We start from the raw sequence: 24,396 nt of genomic DNA, 5'->3' as shown, positions 1-24,396 counted from the left end.
GCGCTGTGCATCCCCACCTTTCAGCTCCTGGAACAACAGAATGGTCTTCAGAATCACCCTGACACTGTAGATGATCTGTTCAGGCTGGCCACTAGGTAAGTCCTTCCGAAGAGCAAGAAAAAAATTTTTTTTGATACTGGGGATTGAACCCAGAGGCATTCAACTACTAAGCTACACCCCAGCCCGTTTGTTTGTTTGTTTGTTTGTTTGTTTGTTTGTTTGTTTGTTTTGAAACCAGAATCTCACTAGGTTACTGAGAGTCTGCTACATTGCTGAGGCTGTTCTTGAACCAGTGATCTTCCTGTCTCAGCCTCCCAAATGCTAGGATAATGGGTGTGTACCACCATACCCAGGTTAAACCTTCTTTTTTCTTCTTCTTCTCCCCCTAAGTGCTTATCCCCATTACTGTTTAATCTTGCCATCTGACACTTGGTTATTTCCTTCTATATAAAATGAGGTCATTAGAGAAGATAGATTAATGATTCATTACCCAAAGTTAAATTGAGCTGGTGTATCTCCAGAGATGAGTAGGAGCCCTTGAGTGGGAGCAAGGGGCGGATGATGTAGCTGAGTTCCTACCATTGAAGAGAGAACATGCACAAGACAAAATTTTACTAGGTATGGGCTTGGGGGGTGTAGCTCAGTGGAGACTCTGGGCTCAATCCCAAATCACACAAAAACGTACCTGGTATAAACATCTGACTATATGACCTCTACAACCCCATAGTGTTGACTTTTCACGCTGCTCTAGTTATGCTTCATCCCAACTTTTTCCTTGCGGAGCTTAGCATTTTTACCAGGTGCCATATTTCCCAGCTATACAACCCACCAGCTTGCCATTTCACCCCAAATGAATTTGTTAAATTAATTTGCCAATAACATGGAAAATGTTGTTACTGAACTGCTTAAATTCCTTCTTAGTCTCTAGCTAAGGAATTTGAACCAAGTCAATGAACATAAGAGCATTTTCTTTTGTGTGTGTGTGTTGCTGGGATTGATCCCAGGCAAGCACTATATCACCGCACCTACTCTTTTATGTGTTGGATTTTTAATTATTACATCACTTAGAAATGTGAAATATTACTATTTCATCTCAGGATAGAATAGAACATGGTTTGGTACAGGTTAAAAAAAACCTTTTTAGCTTGGCGTGGTGGCCCATGCTTGTAATCCCAGTATTTGGAAGACTCAGACAGGAGGATTGCAGGTTTGTGGCCAGCCTCAGGTACTTACTGTGGCCCTTTGCAACTTACTAAGACCCTGATTTAAAATAAAAGAATAAAATTGGGCTGGGGTATAACTTGGAGGTAGAATGCCCCTGGATTTCATCCCCAGTACCAAAAGAAAAAGAAACAATAAACCACCTTTTTGTCAATTGATAAGAGAGAAGTATTGGATGAACTGTCAACCTTTTTTTCCTCAGGGTATCTTCCTTGGAAAACTAATCCCTAGAGATGCTCTTTGCACGCATATATAATGAAATAAATTCAGAAAATACTGTATCCTTAAAACTTATTTTTTCTCTACAATAAATAATCTAAAGGGGCAGGAGATATAACTCAGTGGTAGAATATTTAACCTAACCTATGCAAGGCCCTGGATTCAAGTCCCTAGCACCACACACACAAAAAAAAAGCAAGGACGCTGTCTGTTTCTCTTGAGATCTCTGATTTTTCTTTAGCTGGATGGGGTAGCCCACACCTGTAATCCTAGTTAATCAAGAAGGTTAGTTGGGCAGATTTTGAGTTTAAGTTCAACCTGGGTAATTTAGCAAGATTCTGCCTCAGAATTTATGAAATCCTGTAGTAGTGAAAATATGCTCTCTTCCTTTTTTAAAATATATTTCATATTATATATTTATATATATTATACATTTTACATTATATATGTACATGTATTTTTTTAAGAGCAGCTTTAGGTTCATAGCAAATCTGAAAAAGTATAGAGTTCCCATATCCCCCCTCCCCAAAACAAATATACACAGCCTTCCCTATTATCAGCATTACCCTCTAGATACATTCACACCAAAGTCCGTAGTTGGTTTTTTGCGTGTGTGTGGTCCTGGGGATGGCACCCAGGGCCTCTACCTCCGGGCTACACCCCCAACCTATTTTATATTTTATTTGGAAACAGGGTCTCACTAAGTTGTTAAGAGCCTCACTAAGTAGCTGAGGCTGGCTTTGAACCTGTGTGATACCTCTGTCGCAGCCTCCCAAGTACTTGGATTACAGGCGTGCATCACCACGCCCAGCCATAGTTTATATTAAGAGTTTACTTTTGATGTTAACACATTGTATAAGTTGGTTGGTTTTTTTTTTTTTTTTTTTTTTTTTTTGTGGTGGGTCTGGGGATGGGACCCAGGGGCATTTGACCCGCAAGCTACACCCCCTGTCCAATTTTTTATTCTTTATTTTGAAACAGTCTCACTGAGTTGTGGAGGGCCTCGCTAAGTAGCGGAGGCTGTCTGCAAACCACAATCCTCCGGTCTCCGCCTCCCAAATGCTGCGTGCACCACCACACCTGGCATTGTATAAGCTTTGACAAACATAAAATGGTTCCTCTCTGCCACTATAGTATCAAACAGCACTGCCCTAAAAAATCCTTTGTGTTCTGTTTGGTAATTCCTTTGTCCCTACAATTGTGGTAACCATTGATCTTTTTACTGCCTTCATGAATTTGTTCTTAATCCTGGCTCCATTTATTGCCTAATTTTGTCATTTATACCTAGCCTCTCTTTCCACATCAGGTTTATTCAGCGTAGCCCTGTCACCTTACTGAGGAGCCAAGTAGTCATCCCAATCTTACAGTGGGCCATTGCCTCTACCACCCTGGACCACCGGGATGCAAATTGTAGTGTCATGAGGTTCCTGCGAGACCTCATCCATACAGGGGTAGCCAATGATGTAAGTATAAATATTGTACTTCTCTACTTCATGGCTTGTTCTATCTCCTCTTCACCTTTTAGGGGAAAACCAGTGCTAGTAACCCCTCATTTGATCTGTTTTAGACATGTGCCATAGTGGATCATGCAACAACCAGATTATCAACTTCTAGATCTAAGATACTTTTGCCAAGTGCTATAGGCTATACAAAGAAGTTTAAAACTACCCCTCCTCCCAAACCAGTTGGTATCTATTTTAAAAGATAAATAGGTATATGGCCAGGCCTGATGGCACACATGTATAATCCCAGTACTTGGTAGGCTGAAGCAGGAATATGGCAGGTTTGAGGCCAGCTATAACAACTTAGCAAGACCCTGTTTCAAAAAAGAAAGAAAAAAAATAGAGACTTATATGTGCCAGAAGTAGAGTGCCTCTGCCCTCAGTACCTCCCTCCATGCCTGCCCAAAACAATAAAACAAAAAACTAAATAATCACCAAAAGATAATATTTGTGGTTGGGTATTGTGGTTGGTTTTGATGGAAAAGATTAGATACCTAATAGAAGTCTTCAATTCTGATTTCATTTGGTTATTAAAAATGAAAATAATAGCCAGGTGTGGTGGTGCACGCTTGTAATCTCAGCATTTGGGAGGTTGAGACAGGAGGATCGTGGTTTGCAGACAGCCTCAGCTGCTACTTCGTGAGGCCCTTTGCAACTCAGTGAGACCCTGTTTCAAAATAATAAAAGCTGGGCATGGTGGCGCACACTTATAATCCCCGTGCTTGAGAGGCTGAGACAGGAGGATCACACAGGTTCAAAGCCAGCCTCAGCTACTTAGTGAGGCTTTCAACAACTTAAACCCTGTTTCCAAATAAAATATAAAATATGTCTGGGAGTATAGCCCGGAGGTAGAAATGCCCTTGCGTTCCACTCCCAGTACCACCAAAAAAATAAAAATAAAAAAGAGGGCTGGGACTGTAGCTCAGAGGTAGAATGCCCCTGGGTTCCAACCCCAGTACCTCAAAAAAAGAAAAGAGAATTAAGGAATGGGACAGGGAGATAAGGAAGGGAGAACTAAAAATGGAAATAGCGATATAAGTAATTTTTTTAACGAGGAAAAAAAACACTGACCTTAATCATTGTTTCTCTTCTGCCTTTTTCTAATCATGAAAAGATCTAAGCATTTCCATTAATCTCAACTGTCACCTATGCCTGTGACCTTGATAGTAAACTCATATATTTTCTTCCTAATAATGACATTTAGTGGACTTTATGAAATTCAGCTTTATATAATGTATATGTTTTTGTTTTGTTTCATATTAGTGCCAGGGATTGAGCCCAGGGGCATTATGTCTTCAAGCTATATCCCGAGCTGTATTTTATTTTTTATTTTGAAACAGGGTCTTGCTAGGTTGCTGAGAGTCTCACTGAAGTTGCTGAGGCTGGTCTTATATCTGTGATCCTCCTGTCTCAGCCTCTCAAGTACTGGAATTAAAAGTATGTGCCACCAAACCAGACTATACTTTATTCCCTGGGAAGGAAAATTGCTAAACTAATGCAGAAAGAGGTCTTCTTGTTCTTTGGAAGTAGAGACTAGAACCACAAGTCATCTGATGCCCCTGCTTTCTTACAGCATGAAGAAGACTTTGAATTACGGAAAGAACTGATTGGACAGGTGATGAACCAACTTGGACAGCAGCTTGTAAGCCAGCTGCTCCACACGTGCTGCTTTTGCCTCCCCCCCTACACCCTGCCAGACGTGGCTGAAGTGCTCTGGGAGATCATGCAGGTCGATAGGCCGGTAAGCCTGTCTCATAAGAAATCTATTCTCATGATCGCTAAACCTAGTAGGTTTGGTTCCTTGAAGCCAAACCTAACTTTGAAACCAGCCCTGCCATGTATGTCCTTGGAACCAAAGTTAAGCATATTACTAAGTCCAGATGATAGGTGAAAGGGCCCATAGAAGTCAAGTAATTCATTATTGGGTTCTTTGAGGCATATTTGTGTCACTGTTCTGAGATTTATACTATATATTACCAGAAGTAAGTACTAAGCATTGAATTCAGCTGTGTGGCTAGCCAGTTGGAAGTCTTTTTATTTGTTAAAGATGACATAAATCAAAGTGGCCAAATACAGATTATTCAAGAAGTATCCAATTGGGTTGGGATTTGTTCCTTGGTGATAAATCTAGGCAGAGTTTTTCATTATGTTTAGGTAATTTCAGTTTTTTCCTTTCCTTTTCACTCTCATTTTGCAGTACTGGCAGGTTGAGCCCGGGGACATTCTACCCCCAAGCTACACTTCCAGCCCTATTTTTTTATTCTTTATTTCTTGAAACAGAGTCTCACTAAGTTGCAGTATCTACAAACCGTGATCCTCTTGTCTCAGCCATCCAAGTACTGGGATTACAAGTGGACATCACCATGCCTGGCTATGTTTAGGTTATTTTATTTCAATACTGACCACATGATCATAATCAAGTTATGTATACTATCAAACTTTTAAGCACAATGATAAAGTAGCATGTGAATTATTTTAAAAAATAGAATTTATAGCCAGGCGTGGTGGTGCATGCTTGTAATCCCCGCGCTTGGGAGGCAGAGATAAGGAGGATCGCACAGGTTCGAAGCCAGCTGCGCGCGCTGGCTTAGGAGACCCTGTTTCCAAATAAAAAAATGTAAAAATAGATCTGGGAGTGTAGCCCGGAGGTAGAAGGGCTTCCAGGAACCCCAGTACCACCAAAAAAAAAAAAAAAATAGAATTTATAACTTTTAATATTGATATAAAAGCTGTTTAGGAAAGTACACAATTGAACCTAAAGTGAGCTCTCTTGGAACCGTGGAATATGTAGTTCATAGTAATTTAGAATAATCTCGATGTTTTCCATTGTTGTTTGTTCAGTATATTCTATAACCTCCACCATACACACACACACACACACACACACACACACACACACACACACACACACACGGTTCAAAAAATTATGAAAATTTTTGAAAAATAAAATCCACATATTTTGCTTTTTTTTTTTGGTATTGGGGATGGAACCCTTCTGCCTCTGGGCAGACCTATTTTATATTTTATTTGGAAACAGGGTCTCTTAAGCCAGCAAGGCTGGCTTTGAACCTGTGCAATCCTCCTATCTCCGAATCCTAAGCGCGGGGATTACAAGCATGCGCCACCATGCCTGGCCTGCTTAAATGTTTTTACAAATATACTTGGTTCCCAGATAACAGAAGACTTATTATCTAAATCAAACTTTACAAAAATACTCTTGATTTGTAAACCTATGGTTAAATGCTAACAGAAGAAAATGAGAATAAGCGGATTTGAACAGGAAGAGGAACCAGTTACCATGTGCTTATATACAGAGTTTAACATATATAGATATACACATAGTTATCACATAATTTAAAGTGATTATCTTCTATGAATATTGAGAACTCTTTTAATTGTGTGTTGCCTCTACACTAAAAATGATAATGTAACATTACTGAATCCAAAGGAAATTCACATTTCTGAGTACTTTCTTACATCATTTTCAAAGTTGAATATATAAATTCTTCACTAGAATATGACATACTGGCTTTCTCTCTTACCTTGAACAAACTATTACCCTTTCCTTTGTTGCCCCCTTTATTGTATACACATATGGCTCTTGTGGGGGGGAGAGAGGAATACTAGAGATTGAATCCAGGAGAGTTCTACCTCTAAGCTATACCCAGCCCTAGTTAATTAATTAATTAATTAATGGTTCTGGGGGTTGAACCTCAGGGGCATTTTACCTTTGAGCTACACCCCCAGCCCTTTAAAATTTGTGTTTTGTTTTGTTTTTGGTTTGGTTTTGTTTTGCGATACTGGATTGAACTCAGGACAGTTCTACTTCTGAGCCACACCCTCAGCTCTATTTTTTACTTTGAAATAGGTTCTTACTAGGTTGCTGAGTCTTGCTATGTAGTGAGGCTGTCCTTGAACCTGTGATTCACCTGTCTCAGCCTCTCAAGTACTGGAATTAGAAGTGTCAGCACGCCCAGCTAAAAAAAAAATATTTTCTTTTGAAACAAGGTCTCGCTTAAGTTGTTGAGGGCCTCACTAAATCCTGGAGGCTGGCCTTTGCAGTCTTCCTGTCTCATCCTCCCAAGTAGTGGAATCACTGGCTGTATTTTTTTATTTTGAAACAGTATCTAGCTGATTTACCAGGCAGTAACTCAAACCTGCAATTCTCCTAACTCTCCAAAGTAGTAGGATTATTAGCACGTGCCACTGCACCTAGATAATGTGTGACAAATTTATTCAGTGTTTTAAACCAACTTCTTGACTGGAATATAATAAATGGACCATTGTGTGCTAGCTAATTATTATTGCATTTTAGTTTAGCTTTCTGTCCTATTCTTTTGGTTGGGGACCACTGTAGGACCTTTTTGGATGCCAAAACATCAATGAATGGTTTTGTCCTAAATCTTTTGGCCTTGCTTGCTTTTATTCTCTCTCTCTTTCATTTCTGAGTAAAGTATTGTCCTTTCTGGAATCAACATTTGGAGAATTACGTTTGCTAAACATTTATGCCAGGCATGGTGGTACATACTACATTTATGCCAGGCATGGTGGTACATACTTGTAATCTTAGTACTTGGGGCGCTAAGACAGGAGGATTCCAGGTTCAAGGACAGCCTCAGCAAGTAATGAGACTCATCAACCTAGCAAGACCCTATTTCAAGAATAAAAATAAAATAGGGCTGGGGATTCGCTCTCTGGTAGAATGCACCTCTGGATTCAATCCCCGGTGCCACACACACACACACACACACACAAAAAAAAAAACCAGAAACATTTATATTGTAGTGTTTACTTGTGTACTGGCGTGTTATGATCATAAATAAACAAGATAGGAAAATATATAATGTACAAAACTTAGTATAAAAGGCAATTTTGAGTAAGGCATGGTGGTTCACGCTTGTAATCTCAGCATTCGGGAGGCCGAGACAGGAGGATCACGGTTCAAAGACAGCCTCAGCTACTTAGTGAGCAACCCTTAGCAATTCAGTGAGACCCTGTTTCTAAAAATAAAGAATAAAAAATAGGGCTGGGGGTGTTGGTCGGAGGTAGAATACCACTTGGTTCCATCCCCAGCACACACACACACACACAAAAAAAATTCTTAATACTCTGGGTTTATTACCCTAATGTCATTAACTCCTTGTGGAAGAGTAATCAAAAATTAAAAAAACACATATATACTACCAAAGCAATAATTTTTCAAAACTTTTAAAAGTTATCTGCTAGCCGGGCATGGTGTCGCACGCTTGTAATCACCGCGCTTGGGAGGCGGAGTCAGGAGGATTGCACAGGTTCAAAGCCTGCCTCGCTGAGTTAAGAGACCCTGTTTTCAAATAAAAAGGTCTGGGAGTATAGCCCAGAGGTAGAAGGGTTTCCAGGAACCCCAGTACCATAAAAAAAAGTCACCTGCTAAAATAAAGTAAAATTTACATAATTATGTAGTTTTAGTTTACTCCTAATTAAGTATTTCAATTTATCCTAATAGGAAAATACATACATGATGCATAGAGTTAAAAATCCACTTCTTCCCCAAATGTGAGGCCATATCATTATGCAGGCTTCCAAAAGAAAAATTCTTATCTGATGAATGCTTAATTCCATATTCTTTCAATAGCTCTTGTATTTTAGAAATATAGATACCTGAACCTGGGCATTGTGGTGTAACCTCAGCAATTTGTGAGGCTAAGGCCAGGGCAGGAGGGGTTGCAATTTCAAGGCCAGCCTGGGCAATTTAACAAGACCTTGTCTTAAAAATCAAAAAAGGGCCTGGAGAGCCGGGCATGGTGGCACACGCTTATAATCCCAGCATTTGAGAGGCTAAGACAGGAGGATCATAGTTTGTGGACAGACTTGGCTACTTAGTGAGGCCTTTTGCAACTCAGTGAGACCCTGTTTCAAAATAAAGAATAAAATAGGGTAGCTGGAGGTATAGCTTGGAGGTAGAATGCCCCTGGGTTCTATCCCCAGCACTGCAAGTAAAGGGGTGGGGGAGCGCTGGAAGTGTACTTGGGTTCAATCCTCCGTACTGGAGAGAAAATATATATACAAGCTTTTTTTTTTTTTTTTTTTTTTCAGTACTAGGGATGGAACCTAGGGGCATTCTACCCGAGCTACACCCCCAGCCCTATTTTTTATTCTTTTATTTTGAAACAGGGTCTCACTGAGTTGCAAAGGGCTAAGTAGTTGAGGCTGTCCACAAACCACAGTCCTCCTGTCTTAGCCTTCTAAATGCTAGAAATTCAAGCACCAGCTTCATTTTTAAAACTGTCATTTTTCTTCTCTATCTAGACCTTTTGTCGATGGTTAGAGAATTCCTTGAAAGGTTTGCCAAAGGAGACAACCGTGGGAGCCGTCACAGTGACACACAAGCAACTTACAGACTTCCACAAGCAAGTCACTAGGTGAGTTATGGTGGGGCTCTTAAAAGGAGTGTCAATGGCAGCTGGAGTGTAGACAGATCATCTGTGTTTCTTAGGTGCCCTTGTAAGTTCAGTTTAGTGTCTGTTCAGCTTTAAGGTGCACAGACTGGTATAAAAAGCCAGCTGGGGGGAGGGAAGCACCACCATGCTGTGTGTAGGTGCCTCTCACTTACGTCTTAGGTATCAACTAAATTGGTTTAAGGGTAAGTGGAGGCACTACCTTTCCCAAAAGAAAATGCCTAAGGAGCAGCTCACTACCCTTAAGAAGATCTATATTTATCTTTTCAAATCCTTTTTGTAGTTGTTGTATTGGAGATTGAACACAGGGCCGTTCTACCTCTAAATTATACTCCTAGCCCTATTTTTTTTTTTTTTTAAACAGGGTCTTGTAAGTTGCTGGGGGCCTCGCTAATTTGCTGAGCCTGGCTTCAAACTTCCGATCCTCCTGTCTCGGCCTCTCAAGGACTGAGATTACAGGCATGCACCACCACATTCTTGTTCAGGAATCAAGAATGCAGAGGCCTGGGCTGGGGATGTGGCTCAGTGTTAGAGCACTTGTCTAACATGCCTAAGGTTTTATCTCCAGTGCTTCATTAAAAAGAAAGAAGGGAGGGAGAAATCTAAGTATTCAAAGCATTGGTTGTAAAGCAGTAGAGTAAAATGAATCAGAATTTTCTCCATGCCTAAAGATACTCAAATTCTATTTCAAAGTTTTGCAAATTAAATGAAATATATGTTTGGGATACATTAGGCCTGTGAGCCACTTAGGCCTATGAGCCACTTGATCATGATCTGGATTACAGTTTGGTTAATTTTCTCTCTCTCTCTCTTTCTTTCTTTCTTTCTTTCTTTCTTTCTTTCTTTCTTTCTTTCTTTCTTTCTTTTTTTGATGGTACTGGGGTTCCTGGAAACCCTTCTACCTCCGGGCTACACTCCCAGACACCTATTTTTTATATTTTTATTTGGAAATAGGGTCTCTTAAGAGCAAGGCTAGCTTAGAGCCTGCGCGATCCTCCTGTCTCCACCTCCCAAGCGCGGGGATTACAAGCGTGCGCCACCACACCCAGCTAAAATTTGTGTGTTTTGACAATGAAACACATAAGCATTTTTTCTAGTTAGTCTTCCTAATTACTATCTCATATCATAAAGGTACTACTTTATTTCATTTATTCATTATTTTTATTGGTGTTAGGGATCAGACCAAGGGATGTTCTACCTTCAGGCTGTACCCCAGCCCTTTTTATGTTTTAGTTTGGAACCAGGTCTCTAAATTGCTGAGGCTGTCCTCAAACATGCCATCTTCTTGCCTCACCTACCCATGTGCTTCCATGCCTGCACTTGATTTCCTCTTAATACCTCTATTAGTAGATACTCAGATTCTCATCAGTTTTTTGGTATAGAGATAATAGCAAAACTATAGCTGGGCATGGTGGTGCATGGTTGTAATCTCAGCTGCTTGGGAGGCAGAGGCAGACAGATTACAAATTCTAGACTAGTCTCAGCAACATAGTGAGACCCTATCTCAAAATAAAACGAGGCTGGGCGTGGTAGCGCACATTTGTGTTCCCAGTACTTGGGAGGCTGAGACAGGAGGATCATGCAGATTCAAAGCCAGCCTCAGCTACTTAGTGAGGCTCTCAGCAACTTAGTGAGACCCTGTTTCCAAATAAAATACAAAACAGGTCTGGGAGTATAGCCTAGAGGTAGAAGGCCCCTGGTTTCCATCCCAGTACCATAAAAAAATAAAAAGGGCAGGGTTTTTCCTCAGTGCTAGAACACCCATGAGTTTACCCCCAGCGGGGAAGGGAGGTTAGCATTTTTCTTTGAATATTTTTCTTAAAATGAAATCACTGAGTCTATGAAAATTTTATGGGCCTTGATAAGATTAACAATAACAACTTCAATTGGATTATATAACTTCGTTATCTTGAGCTGATAACTCCTTTTTTGTATCTAGAGTCTTTAGAATTTTGACTAAATTTTAGGCAATGGCTTACAAGACATACAATTATAGAAGGATGTATAGGTCAAAGAATAAGCATTGCCACTGGGGTGGTGGCATATGTTTGTCATCCTAGTTCTTGGGAGGCTGAGACAGGATCACAGATTCGAGGCCAGCCTTAGCTAGTGAAGCCCTACACAACCTTGTGAGACCCTGTTTCAAAATAAAGAATAAAAAAATAGGGCTGGGACAAACTATGGAACCAGCCAAGATGTCCATCAACAGATGAATGGATTACAAAACTGTGGGATATGTACACAATGGAATTTTACTCAGCCATCAAAAAAAACTCAATTACATCATTTTCAGGGAAATGGATGGAACTGGAGGACATTATGCTAAGTGAGATTAGTCAGTCACAAAAAATAAGAAATCAGATGCTTTCCCTAATATGTGAGAAATGGGTCATAGGAGGAACTCTTGAAAGAGGAAATCCTATAGAGAAGCAAACAAGGCAACCTAAAGGAGGAGAAAGGAGGGGGGGAAGAAGAAAATCTCCAAAACACACAATGTATTTAAACATATCGAAGTCAATCACTAAGCCAAGCAAGGGAGGGAGGGACGGGGAGGGAATGGGGTGGGAACTGGGTAGGGGTTAAGTCAGTGATGTGTACATGTTTGTACACACAAGTTTTTTACCCCAATAAGTTGTATGAATATAATGCACCAATAAAAAAAAAATTTTTTTTAAATTAGGGCTGGGAGTATAGCTTGGAGGTAGAATGGCCCTGGGTTTGATCCCCTGCACCGCAAATTAAAAAAAAAAAAAAAAGAGTGTTGCAGCAGGGTTGGTGATTTTAAAAAAATAAATGGAAATATCCTAATGGCATATGAGGAGAGAATGGTTAAGTAATTAATGGTATATGTGTACTAGTAAATACTCACTAAAAATAATTAAAGAGAAATACATATCATATACCTAGAAATGTACTATATATATATATATATATATTTTTTTTTTTTTTCCCCAGTACTGGGGATTCAACCCAGAGGCATTTTACTTCCAAGCTACCCCTTCACTTCTATTTTTTTATTCTTTATTTTGAAACAGTCTCACTAAGTTGCAGAGGAGCTCACTAAGTAGCTGAGGCTGGCTGCAAACCTGTGATTTTCTTGTCTCAGCTTCCTCCACATACTGAGATTACAAGTGTGTGCCACACTCTTGACACAGAATGTAAATGGAAAAGCAAGCTGGGCTTGGTGGCTCAGGCTTGTAATTCCAGCATTCAGGAGGCTGAGACTGGAGGATCACAGTTCACAGACAGCCTCAGCTACTTAGTGAGGCCCTTCACATCTCAGTGAGACCCTGTTTCAAAAATAAAAAGACTAAAAAAAATAGGGTTGGGGTGTAGCTTGGAGGTACAATATCCCTGGGTTCCATCCCTAGAACCGCAGAATTTTAAATATTAAAAATAAAGTAATTAATAAAAAATAAATGGGAAAACAGTACTACATAACCCCACTTGAACTTTTAAGTAAATTTTGTAATAAGATACACATAACAAAATTTTTCATCTTAACCATTTTCAAATATGCAGTTCAGTAGTATTTTTTGTTCATATTGTTGTGCAACCCATCTCTAGAATCTGTCTTTTTTTTTTTTTTTTTTTTTTTTTTTTGGTGGTACTGGGGTTCCTGGAAGCCCTTCTACTCCTAGACCTATTTTATTTTTGGCAACAGGGTCTCTTAGGCCAGCACGGCTGGCTTCGAACCTGTGCAATCTTCCTGTCTCCGCCTCCCAAGCGCGGGGATTACAAGCGTGCGCCACCATGCCGGGCTAGAATCTTTCATTTTGAAAAACTGAAACTGTAACCATTAAGCGACAGTTCCTTACTTTTTCCTCCCCCAGTTGTAGCAATCACCACCCTACTTAATGCTTCTTTGAGTTTGACTACCCTGGATGCCATATGGCTTGTTTCACTTAGCATAACGTCCTTAGAGTTTACCCACATTGAACTGTGTGCCGGAATCTTCTTCCTTTTTAAGGATGCTATCATCTTATATAGTACATTTTGTTTATCCATGCTTCTGTCAGCACACACATAAGTTGCTTTTCACCTCCTCACTATTGTGGCTCATTCTGCCATACACATGATATAGAAATATCTCTTTGAGACCCTGCTTTCTTCTTGTGTGTGTGTGGTACTGGAGGAATGAATCCAGGGCATTCTGTCTGAGCTATATCCTCCAGCCTTATTTTTCATCTTGAAACAGGATCTCACTGGTTGCTGGGGCTAGCTTCAAGCCTGCAGTCCTCCTATCAGCATTCCAAGTAAAGAAATTACAAGCATACGGCACATTCAGCTTATTTTTTATTTTGAAATAGGCTCTAAGTTGCAGGGTCTGGTCTTGAACATGGAATCCTCCTGCTCAGCCTCCCAAATACTGGGATTACAGGCATTCACCATCATTCCCAGCATTATATTTGTCTTGTGAATTTAAACCCAGACATGGAATTGCAGGGTCATGTGGTGTCTCTTTTTTAATTTTTTGAGGAGTTACCATACTGTTCCATAGCAGCTGCACCATTCTCACCAGGGGTTCACAAGGTTTCAATTTCTTCTCATCCCCATCAACAATTGTTATTTTGCTTTTTGATAGCCACCACGTTGGCACCTCACTCCTGGTATGAGTTAATATCTCATTGTGGTTTTGATTGGTTTTTCTGTAATGATTAATGGTGTTTGACATCTTTTTTTATTTCTTTTGTTGTTGAGTTGTAGGAGTTTCTTATGTATTTGGGGTGTTAACAATTACCAGACACATGATTTCCAAATATTTTCTCCCATTCTATAGGTTGCCTTTTCATTTGGTGATTGTGGAGAGAGGGAGGGAGGAAGGGAGGGAGGGAGGGAGGGAGGGAGGGAGGGAGGGAGGGAGGGAGAGAGAGAGAGAGAGAGAGAGAGAGAGAGAGAGAGAGAGAGAGAGAGAAAATGAATATGAATGAATATGTTACTGAATATTGAATCCAGGAGCATTCTCCCTCCCAACCTACACCCCCAGCCCTTTTTTGTTTGGTACTGGGGGTGGAAAACAGGGGCATTCTACCTCCGAGCTACACTGCTAGCTCTATTCTTTATTCTTTATTTTGAAACAGGGTCTCACTGAGTTGCAAAGGGCCTCACTTAGTAGCTGAGGCTGTCTGTGAACCGCGATCCTCCTGTCTCAGCCTCCCAAATGCTGGGATTACAAGTGTGTACCACCATGCTCAGCCCCAGCCCTTTTTTATCTTTTGTTTTGAAACAGGGTCTCAGTGAGTTGCTGAGGGTCTCAATAAAGTTGTCCTACAACCTGTGATTCTCTTTTTTCATCCTCCCAATTACTGGGATTGCTGGCTTGCACAACCATGTCTGGATGATTGTATTCTTTGATGCATAGAAGTTGTTAGTTTTAGCCAGGAATTGGTGGCACATGCTTGTAATCCCAATACTTGGGAGGCTGAGACAGGAGGATCACGGGTTTGCAGCCAGCCTCAGCTACTTAGTGAGGCCCTCTGCAACTTAGTGAGACCCTGTTTCAAAATAAAGAATAAAAAATAAGGCTGGGGGTATAGCTCAGAGGTGGAATTCCCTGGGTTCAGTCCCCCCCCCCCAAAAAAAAAATGTTAGTTTTCATATGGCCCAATTTATCATTTTTACTTTTTTGCCTGTGCTTTTGTTGTTATTTTCAGAAAATTGTTGCCAAGACCAGTGTTTTTCCTTAGATTTTATGCTAGTTAATATTAGATCTTTTTATGATTTGTTTTGTTTTTATATATACTGTTAGATTAAGGACCCAACCTCCTTTTGCATGTGGATATCCAACTTTCTCCATACCATTTGTGGTGTGTGTGTGTGTGTGTGTGTGTGTGTGTGTGTGTGTGTGTGTTAGTGACTGATTCAACCCAGTGTCATTCTACCTCTGAACTACACCCCCAGCCCTATTTTATTTATTATTTTGAAACAATGCATTGCTAAGTTGTTGATGCTGGCCATAAACCTGCAATCGTCCTGTCTCAGCCTCCCAAGTACTAGGATTATAAGCATGTACTACCATACCCAGGTTCCCTACATCATTTGTTGATAAGACGGCCGCCCTTCTTCTCTTGAATGGTCTTGGCACTTCTGTCAGAAATCATTTGGCCAGTCAGGCATGATGGTGCATGTTTGTAATCCTAGTACTTGGAAGGCTAAGACAGAAGGACTGCAGGTTCTCAGCCAGTGTCGGCTACTTAGTGAGGCCCTCTGCAACTTAGTGAGACCCTGCTTCAAAATAAGGAATAAAAAATAGGGCTGGGGTGTAACTTGGAGGTAGAATGCCTCCTGGCTTCAATCCCCAATACCACCGAAAGAAAGAAAGAAGGAAAGAAAAGAAAGAAAGAAAGGGAGGAAGAAAGGAAGGAAGAGAGAGAAAGAAAGAAAGAGAAGGAAAGAAATCATATGCAAGAGCATTTATTTCTAGACTTTCTAGTCTACTGGTCTGTTTCTTTTTGTGTCAGTACTGTGGTGTTTTGAATACCATAGCTTTATAGCTTATAATAAATTTGGAAATCAGGAAATTCCAGCCAAGGATGGTGGTACATGCTTGTAATCCCAGTACTTGGGAGGCTGAAATAGGATCACAGGTTCAAGGCCAACCTCAGCTACTTACTGAGGCCCTCAGCAACTTAGTGAGACCCTGTTTCAAAATAAAAAGTAGGGATAGGAGTATAGCTCAGAGGTAGAATTAAAGAAAAAGAGGACTTCCAACTTTGTAGCTAGGCATGATGATGCACGCTTGTAATGCCAGTACTTAGTAAGCTGGGACAGGAGGATTACAGGATTGCCATCAGCCTCAGAAACTTAGTGAGGCCCTCCATAACTTAGTGAGACCCTGTTTCAAAACAAAATAGAGCTGGGTATGTAGCTCAGAGATAGAATCCTCCCTCTCCTCCCCCAAGTTCAATCCCCAGCACCAAAAAATAAAATAAGGTTTTCAATTTTTTTCTTCCTTTTCAAGATTGTTTTGGCTGTTTCTGGTCCCTGGAGGTCTCACTAAGTTGATGCAAGCCTCACTGATAACTGCTTACTACTATCTTTAATTTCTTTCAGCACTGTTTTGTAGTTTTCAGCATACAAGTCTTATTTCTTGGTTAAATATTTGGTACTGGAGATGGAACCCAGAGGCATTCTACCTCCAAGCCATACCCTCAGCTCTGTTTTTTATTCTTTATTTTGAAACAGTGTCTCATTGAATTGCAAAAGACCTCACTAAGTAGCTGAGGCTGTCCACGGACATTGATCCTCCTGTCTTAGCCTCCCAAATGCAGGGATTACAAGCATGTGCCACCATGCCAGGCTGGTTAAATATTTTCTTAATGTTTTGTTTTGCTCATGTTAATGTAAATAGAGCAATGTGCACTTTTTAAAAGCTTTTTTATTTTACTGTATGTGTATACATATATGTAAATATATGCTACTTTTTGCAGAGCAAATTTCTGGGAAACTATACAAGTGGGACTAGAAAAGGAGGGAAGATAGGCTTTTACTTTTCATGACTTTCTGTACTGTTTGTATTTTTAAAAAATCAGGCACCAGGTTTATTTGTTTATCGTGGTACTGGAGATGGAACCCAAGGGCTTTTCTACCTCCAGGCTATACTCCCAGATCTATTTTACGTTTTATATGGAAACAAGGTCTCACTAAGTTGCAGAGGGCCTCATTAAATTGACCTGAGGTTGGCTTCAAATCTGCTCAATCCTCCTGTCTCAGCCTCCCAAGCGCTGGGGTTACAAGCATGTGCCACTACATCTGGCAGGCACAAGGTTTTAGAAGAAGAGAAAAAAAATAAAACATTTTAGGCAGTGGTACAAGAGCTTCTTTTTTGATAATTTATTTATTCATTGTGATTTGGGGGATCCAGCCTAGGGGCCTCACACATGCTACACAAGTATTTACTGCTAGGCTACACCCTTGGCCCAAGAATTTTTCTTTCTTTCTTTTTTTTTTTTTTTTAACAGGGTCTCTTAAGCCAGCGAGGGTGGTTTTGAACCTGCGCGATCCTCCTGTCTCTGCCTCCCAAGTGCGGGGATCACAAGCGCTTAATTCCATTTCTTAATGTCACATTTCAGATTGGTTAGCTTTTTCATCATTTGGGATATCTTCAAAAATTTTGTTAATATTAAAATCACAAACCATGGAATGCTGTTATTTTGTAGCTTACTAAGTGGCTTAACTTCATGCCCCAGAAGTAACTGATATTTAACTGTAGATCAAGTGACATGCATGACTGAAAAATAGCACGTGACACATTTTGACAGTGGGGATTTTCCTTCTACCAGGTATGCGTATCTCGACTAGATTGACCTTACAAAATTATTTGTTTTCTTTAACTGTGAATCTTCTAGTATTCCACTTAGAAGTTGTTATAGATGAAAATAGTATAACAGTTGTATCTGCTTTTTTTTTTTACCCCCCCCCCCGCTTTATTCCATGTAGTGCTGGTTAGTAGAAGGGACATGACCATATTGGCTCTTAATTTCCTTAGCTCAAATGAGAGCCTGGGGAAAAGCCTCAGGATTGGGCTTAGAATCAAGTATGTTGGACATCAGTTAATTCATCTTTAACATAGAGTTAGAACTACCTATCACATAAGATTATGAAGTGTCAAATGGAAATATAAAAAAGACCCAACACAGAGTAGGTGACCAGTGAATTTTAATTCCGTTCTCCTTGGAAAAGTAATGGCCAGAATGTCATTATGTATTTGCAAAACTAGCTGAGGCATGTCTCTTGCCAGCTCTAAGGCAGCCACCCACACATTCTGGATTAAGTCTCTACCAAGCCCATATTCCTTTGACAGGGCTAATATATGACAGGCAGAACAATAGGCTAAGTCTGAAATCAAGGTCATGAACATTATTCCCTAGTTTAAAGAAAGGGGTAAAGAAAAGAGCCTAAATAAAACAGTGCCATGAAAAAAATGTCTGTAATCTTTGCCCTGTGATAGGGAAAATTACCACTACCAACCTAGCCTAGTTGGTCTTTCATTGCTGAACAAGTTTTGCAGCTCTTGCTATAGTAGACTGTGCCGTGAAGATGCAAAATGAACAGAAGCAAGAAGTAATGTTGAGGTGCTAGAACAGCATTGTGATGGCTCGCCTCCTCTTGGCAATTCTTTTTTTCTGGTGTGCCTGTTGCCCTTGAACCTCTGCGTGACTCAGTCTCCCTTTTGATTTCAAGGTCCTGTAACTCCTGCCTCAACACGCTGCTTTGTTTGCCATCCCAGGAGGGAGGGTGAACTGGTTCAGTTTCATTTCGGCAAGTCCAAGCCTGCTATTCAAATGGCAGTGGTAATTAATTCTCTCCCTGGCTTTTTACTTGGTCAACTTAAAGAAAGCTGGAACTTTTTGTTGTAGAATATCATCTGCTTTGCAGGCACCTGTCTGTCTTCACATGAATGATCATTTGTATGAGGATGTTCAGAGCCAAACGATGTTAAACACGGAGAGTGCTGACGCTGGAATTAGAGGCCACGATGGGTGTCTGCCTGCCCGGTCCTCAGTTAGAGCCTGACTGTCCTCCATTACCTACCAGGACATCAGATCAAAAGGGTTGTGTTTCTTAGCATATCCCTAGAATTCTGAAGATTGAGAAATAGTGACCATAAAAGTATTGAGAAGTGTGGTAGAAGAATTGGAATTGTGGGACTTCTTAGAAGCCAGAAAGTAGAACCCAGAAAAATAATGGCAGTTGGCCGGGCGTGGTGGCGCATGCTGGGATTTTTTTTTGTTGTTGTTGTTGTTGTTTTTTTGGGTTTTTTTTGTGGTTTTTTTTGCTGGTACTGGGGTTCTTGGAAGCCCTTCTACTTCCAGGCTACACTCCCAGACCTATTTTATATTTTTATTTGGAAACAGGGTCTCTTAAGCCAGCGCGGCTGGCTCCGAACCTGCGCGATCGTCCTGTCTCCACCTCCCAAGTGCAAGGATTACAAGCGTGCGCCACCACGCCCGGCAAGGCACATGCTTATAATCCCAGTACTTGGGAGGCTGAGACAGGAGGATCGCAGGTTCACGGCCAGTCTCAGCTACTTAGTGAAACTCTCTGAGACTTGGTGAGACCCTGTTTCAAAATAAAGAATAAAAAATAGGGCTGGGGGTGTCGTTCAGAGGTAAAGTGCCCCTGGGTTCCATCGCCAGTACTGCAAAAAAAAAAAATTAATAATGATAATGATGTAATAATGGCAGTTGAAAAAATAAGTAAAATTAGAAACCAGGAGCTAGTGAGTGTCAGGACTGAGACAGAAAACAGTGATAGCATTCAGGGAGTTTTCTCATCTATTTCTGTGGACTTACCACAGAACTTAAATCAAGGATTTAAGTTCAACATTTGGCTGAAGCTCTTGACACCCACACAGTCACTGATAAAACTGGGAGCAGAGGCTTGGCTTGTAATGCTAGGACTTGGGAGGCTGAGACGAGGCTCACAGGTTTATGGCCAACCTCAGCTACTTAGGCCCTGTTTCAAAATAAAGAAAAAATAGAGCTAGGGGTGTATCCTGGAGGTAGAACGCCCCTGGTTTTCATCCCCAGCACTAAAAAATAAAAAATAAAAAGTAAATTAAAAAAAAAAAAGCCGGGCGTGGTGGTACCCTTGTAATCCCAGCATTCGAGAGACCTGAGGATTGCGGTTTGCAGACAGCCTCAGCTACTTAGCAAGACTCTTCACAACTCAGACCCGTTTTCAAAAAATAAAAGACTAAAAAATAGGGCTGGAGGTGTAGCTCAGAGGTAGAATGCCTCTGGATTCCATCCCCAATACCCTAAATAAATAAAGGGAGCAGAAATGGAGCTCGTTCCAAACATGTGGCACCTCCCTCACTTCGCCCTGTCTTGCCACAGCTCTCAGGGACTTGCACTTTGCTTGCCGCTCTTTCTCTTATACCACAAAGGGGATAATGGTGGAGCATTTCTTTGCAGATCACACCCAGGTGTTGGACTAAAGAGGGTAAATTTTTAAGCATGTACGACATTAGGATAGCAGAAGAATTTTGTCTCTAGCACTTTCCTAAGTGTCAGGGTTTCCTGCTGTCTCAGCGTCTTTTAAGGACAGCACGCAGCAGCCTCTTGGTTGCCTTCTTCTTCCATGCTGACATGGAAGCACAAATGGTACAGCGTTGCACACTCTGCTTTAGCAGTCAATATTGATTTGGAAATAGACTGAAAAATAAAGGACTTTGTGTTGGGGAGGGGGGTCTGGGGATGGAACCCAGGGGCATTCGACCTCCGAGCTACACCCCCTGCCCTATTTTTTTATTCTTTATTTTGAAACCGGGTCTCACTGAGTTGTAGAGGCCTCACTAAGTAGCTGAGGCTGTTCGCAAACCGCGATCCTCCGGTCTCAGCCTCCCAAATGCTGGGATTACAAGCGTGCGCCACCACGCCCGCGGCTAAAGGACTTTCATTGAAGCTTGTTAACCCTGTAGAGAGAAGTGGCAGGACTTCAATAAAACCAAAAGACTTTTCTTGTTTTTATTACATTCTGAGGATAAAGAGGGACTAGAAGAAAGTTTCTAGAATATTCTGTTGAATCAAGTCCTGGAGTCTAAATCAAAGCTATTAACCCATTATGTCCCATGCCTTATATAGAATTGAGAACTTGAGATTTAAGGGGTTAATGATGTTTTAGACCTTATAATTGGTGGGGGAACCTGGATGCAGGTACTTGGGAGAGCTTGAATTTCAACTTCTCTATTAAGTCACTGTTAGCAGTTCCCTCCTCTGGTATTTAACCATTAGAGGTGGAAATGAATTTCTCTGACATTGAATCCTAGCTATCTATAGGCACTCTACCCTGAGCTTTCTGATCTGGGAAGAGGCCCCAGAGGAAGTACTGCCTTTTCTCCTGCTTTAGTTCAGTTAGCAAAAATCTGTTAAGAAAACAGATACAGAAGAAAGCTGGCGTCATCTGGTTTCTTGAGAATTTTGGACAAAGGGGATCTTTTTTAAATAGTGGTTTAAGGACTGAGCCCTGCTCTCTCCTCCCCTCTTATGTTCCTTAACCCTTTCCTCTCCTCCTCCTCTCATAGGAGGAGACCCTGAGCAGCCTGTTTAACTAGAAAGTCCATGACTGATAGAGACTTAGTTGCTGGACTGGTCTTTGTAAACAGAATCTGCCTTTGGGAGAGAATGAGGAAACCAGGGTCCCTAAGTCAGGACAGCGCGTAGAGTTAAGCGATGGAGCCTAAGGTCAGGCGGACGTGGCTGCTGTTTTACTCTGCAAGTTCTGGCTTTCTTGGATTTGTGTCAGGGATTCGACCAAGTATTGTAACAGCCTACATTTATTGAGTGCCGTTTTTCGCTGCTCCGAGTGCTTTACCTGTATGGACAGATTTAATTTTCTCAACGTATGAGGTAGACAATAGATGAGGAAACTGAGGCAATGACTGGTAACTTGCCCAGGGACACAGTGGAGCCAAGATTCAGCCTCAGGCAGTTTGTCTCCAAGACACCAAGCTAATAATTGTTTGCATTTATAATAGCTAATTTTTACCCTAAGTTTAAAAAAGCAGGGCCAAGAGACAGTGGGGAGCCCTCCTCCAGAGTTGGGGCCATCCTCAGGGCACCGCAGTGTCTCGATTGGCTCTGTATATTGTCTCCTCGTCAGTCAAGGACCACCTGCCTTTTCTCTTCCAGCGCTGAGGAATGTAAGCAAGTGTGCTGGGCCTTGCGAGACTTCACCAGGTTGTTTCGATAGCTCACACTCCTGCGCTGTGCCTATCACCCGGGTGAGTGGAGTATGTACTTCCAGCGTTGCCTGGCTGTCAGGGAGGCTTGGGACTGGGGGCAGGTTTAATGCCCATCATCGGACTGGTCCTATAGCTAGAGTCAGGGAAGGACTTGCAGTTTAACTGTGCTGAGCAGCTGGGAAATACAGGCTCCTGGTTTTCATGGGCCAAGGCAGCTAGATAATCATCAGTGTAATGGATGTCTTTTGCACCTCCATAACAAAGTTACTATTGCAGAATGTGTGGGGTTTTTTTAAATCCTTCTTTATAGATATTTCTAGAGTGCTGAGTACATGTAACAAGTAAGTGATTTTAACCTGGATATTTTAGTGAAAACATTTGACTGTAGCAGAAATAGTACCAGTCTCCTAAGGCTGACCTTCAGAGTTAATGAGCATGGAGCTTGTTCTCACCACTTTTTTTAGTTGAATGCTGAAACGCCTGGTCTTGACCAGGCGGGAGGTACAGGGAAGGAACAGCCTCTTTGGCTGGCTCCTGGTCAGAGGTCCTCCCACTGTGCTTCCGGTCTCATGGTTACAAAGCAAAGCTAGAGGCTCATTTGAGGAGAGAAAGGGCTGAGGAGTGGAGTTTGAGCACCAATTTCTTAGCTGAATGAAGAAAGGCAACTCTCCTCCAAGTCCACTCTTTGAAGTCTTAATGAAAATTGATTCTCCTAGGAGGCAGTTCTCTGAATCTGTGGCACCCAGTGGGATGGCTTGTGACAAAGGCATCAAAGGTCAAGGTGACATTCAGTCCCTTGCCACACCCAGAATTATTTCTAAGCTTTTGTTCCTTAATAAATCATGTCATTTGGAATCATCGGGTTTTGCATGTGTCTATGGTAGCTAACACTGATTGATTGTGGACAATTCAGATGTTCACAGCTACATTCACTAAGCCCTTATTAGGTGTTGGCTGCCCTTCAGCATTCTTTATTTGTACTAAGATATTCCTCATATAGTCCTCTGGGTCAGCTGCTACTCTCCCCTTACAAATGAGGAATTGAAGTTCAGAGATGTGTTCAGCATTGCCCGACGTTGGCCTGTATTTATGGATGCTGTCATTACAGCTAGTGATCAGGGAGCCAGAATTGACGTGTGGACCTTCTGGTGTTGGAGTTTTCACTCTTAACAATCCCATTTAATGTCCTACACAGTACTCATGTCCATTAAGTCAATGGTTTTAAGCTCTTGTTAGTAGGCAAAGCCTTGTTTCAAAATAAAATTTTACGTGAAGCCACAGTATTTAAACGTGGACCTATTTAAGAGTTCCAGGGGGCGCTGGGCGTCCTGGCTCCCCCCTGACCCCAGGTCCTCTGAGCTTGGGGAGGCACTGTAGGCAGTGTTTGAGTGTAGAGCCCTCTGCCTGTAAAATGCCCACTGTCTTCTGGAGCACAACTATTGACTGTCTTCTCTCTCTTGTCAGGAACGTCTTTTTTAATTAGAAGACAGGAAGAAAACAAAACCCAGACTGTGTCCCACAATCAGAAACCTCCGTTTCGGCAGAGGGGCCTTCATTGCCCCTAGGGCATCCCGCCAGACAGGGAGAGACTCCAGCCTCCAGAGGCATCCTGAGGAGTTCCCGTTTGGGGGTGTGAAGGGAAATCAGCGCGGTTTAAAAAAGATGGCTGCAGCCTGTCCGGCGTGGTGGGAGGGGAGCTGGTTTCCTGGTGAACTTGTTTCTAAAAGGAAAAAATAATTTTAAGGAAATAAAAAAGGAAAACTAAACTGAAACTAGAACTGAAACATTCTCCTGGTAGCAAGTGACACGCATGCACACACACACACACACACACACACTCATGCGCAGTACATGCACAGGAAAAAGTGAGGACTTCTGTGAAACAAAAACATTCATTTACGGAAAATGGGCTTTCAAATGAAATAGCAGCAGTTGGAAATGAAGGGCCAGGTCATCGCGGAAGGCCTCCTTTTGTTTCATCCTTTTTCCCTCTCCTACCTCCTTTTCCTTCCCCTCCTTTAACACAGCTGAATAGAAGCCTCGCTCCCCTTTTGTTCCCACCCTGAGAGCTGTTCTGACAAGGAGCGTGCTCTGTACATCATGGTCACATCGCTGATACTCAGGACCAGCCAGGCCAGGTTCCAAGTTCATGTTCCTGTGTAACCCGGCCCTGACCCTGTTCAGTCTCTAAGTCCACTTCACATCCCACGAGGGTGTCATCAGCCTTGGGAAGAAGAGCCAGAATTGGGGTGGGTGGGGCAGGACATAAATATGTGTTGTTTTAGTTTAAGTTTTATTTTTTCTTAGTGAATTATTCACCCATGGACAT

The 24,396-nt window shown here is 41.6% G+C and overlaps 1 protein-coding gene across 8 annotated transcripts in view; it reads left to right on the top strand.

Moving 5' to 3' along the window:
* The window catches only part of TNPO3 (transportin 3), a gene marked incomplete at both ends in the record, with an annotated part of 92,693 nt that extends 70,618 nt beyond the window's left edge, over nt 1–22,075 (top strand). For 7 of the 8 annotated variants that reach the window (XM_080701795.1, XM_080701796.1, XM_080701793.1 and 4 more), the window contains 5 exons: nt 1–95; nt 2,747–2,903; nt 4,516–4,683; nt 9,231–9,343; nt 22,015–22,075. In XM_080701795.1, coding sequence (XP_080557921.1) covers nt 1–95; nt 2,747–2,903; nt 4,516–4,683; nt 9,231–9,343; nt 22,015–22,075 — 594 coding nt within the window. Of the gene's footprint in view, nt 96–2,746; nt 2,904–4,497; nt 4,684–9,230; nt 9,344–22,014 lie in introns of all 8 variants that reach the window. The other variant, XM_080701791.1, reaches the window with a different exon arrangement.
* Between the last annotated feature and the right edge of the window lie 2,321 nt (nt 22,076–24,396).

Source organism: Muscardinus avellanarius (assembly GCF_963383645.1).
Source record: "Muscardinus avellanarius genome assembly, chromosome: 9".
Classification (NCBI taxonomy): domain Eukaryota; kingdom Metazoa; phylum Chordata; class Mammalia; order Rodentia; family Gliridae; genus Muscardinus; species Muscardinus avellanarius.
The sequence above is the reverse complement of the archived record's forward strand: the minus strand, read 5'-3'. Positions and strand labels throughout refer to the sequence as shown.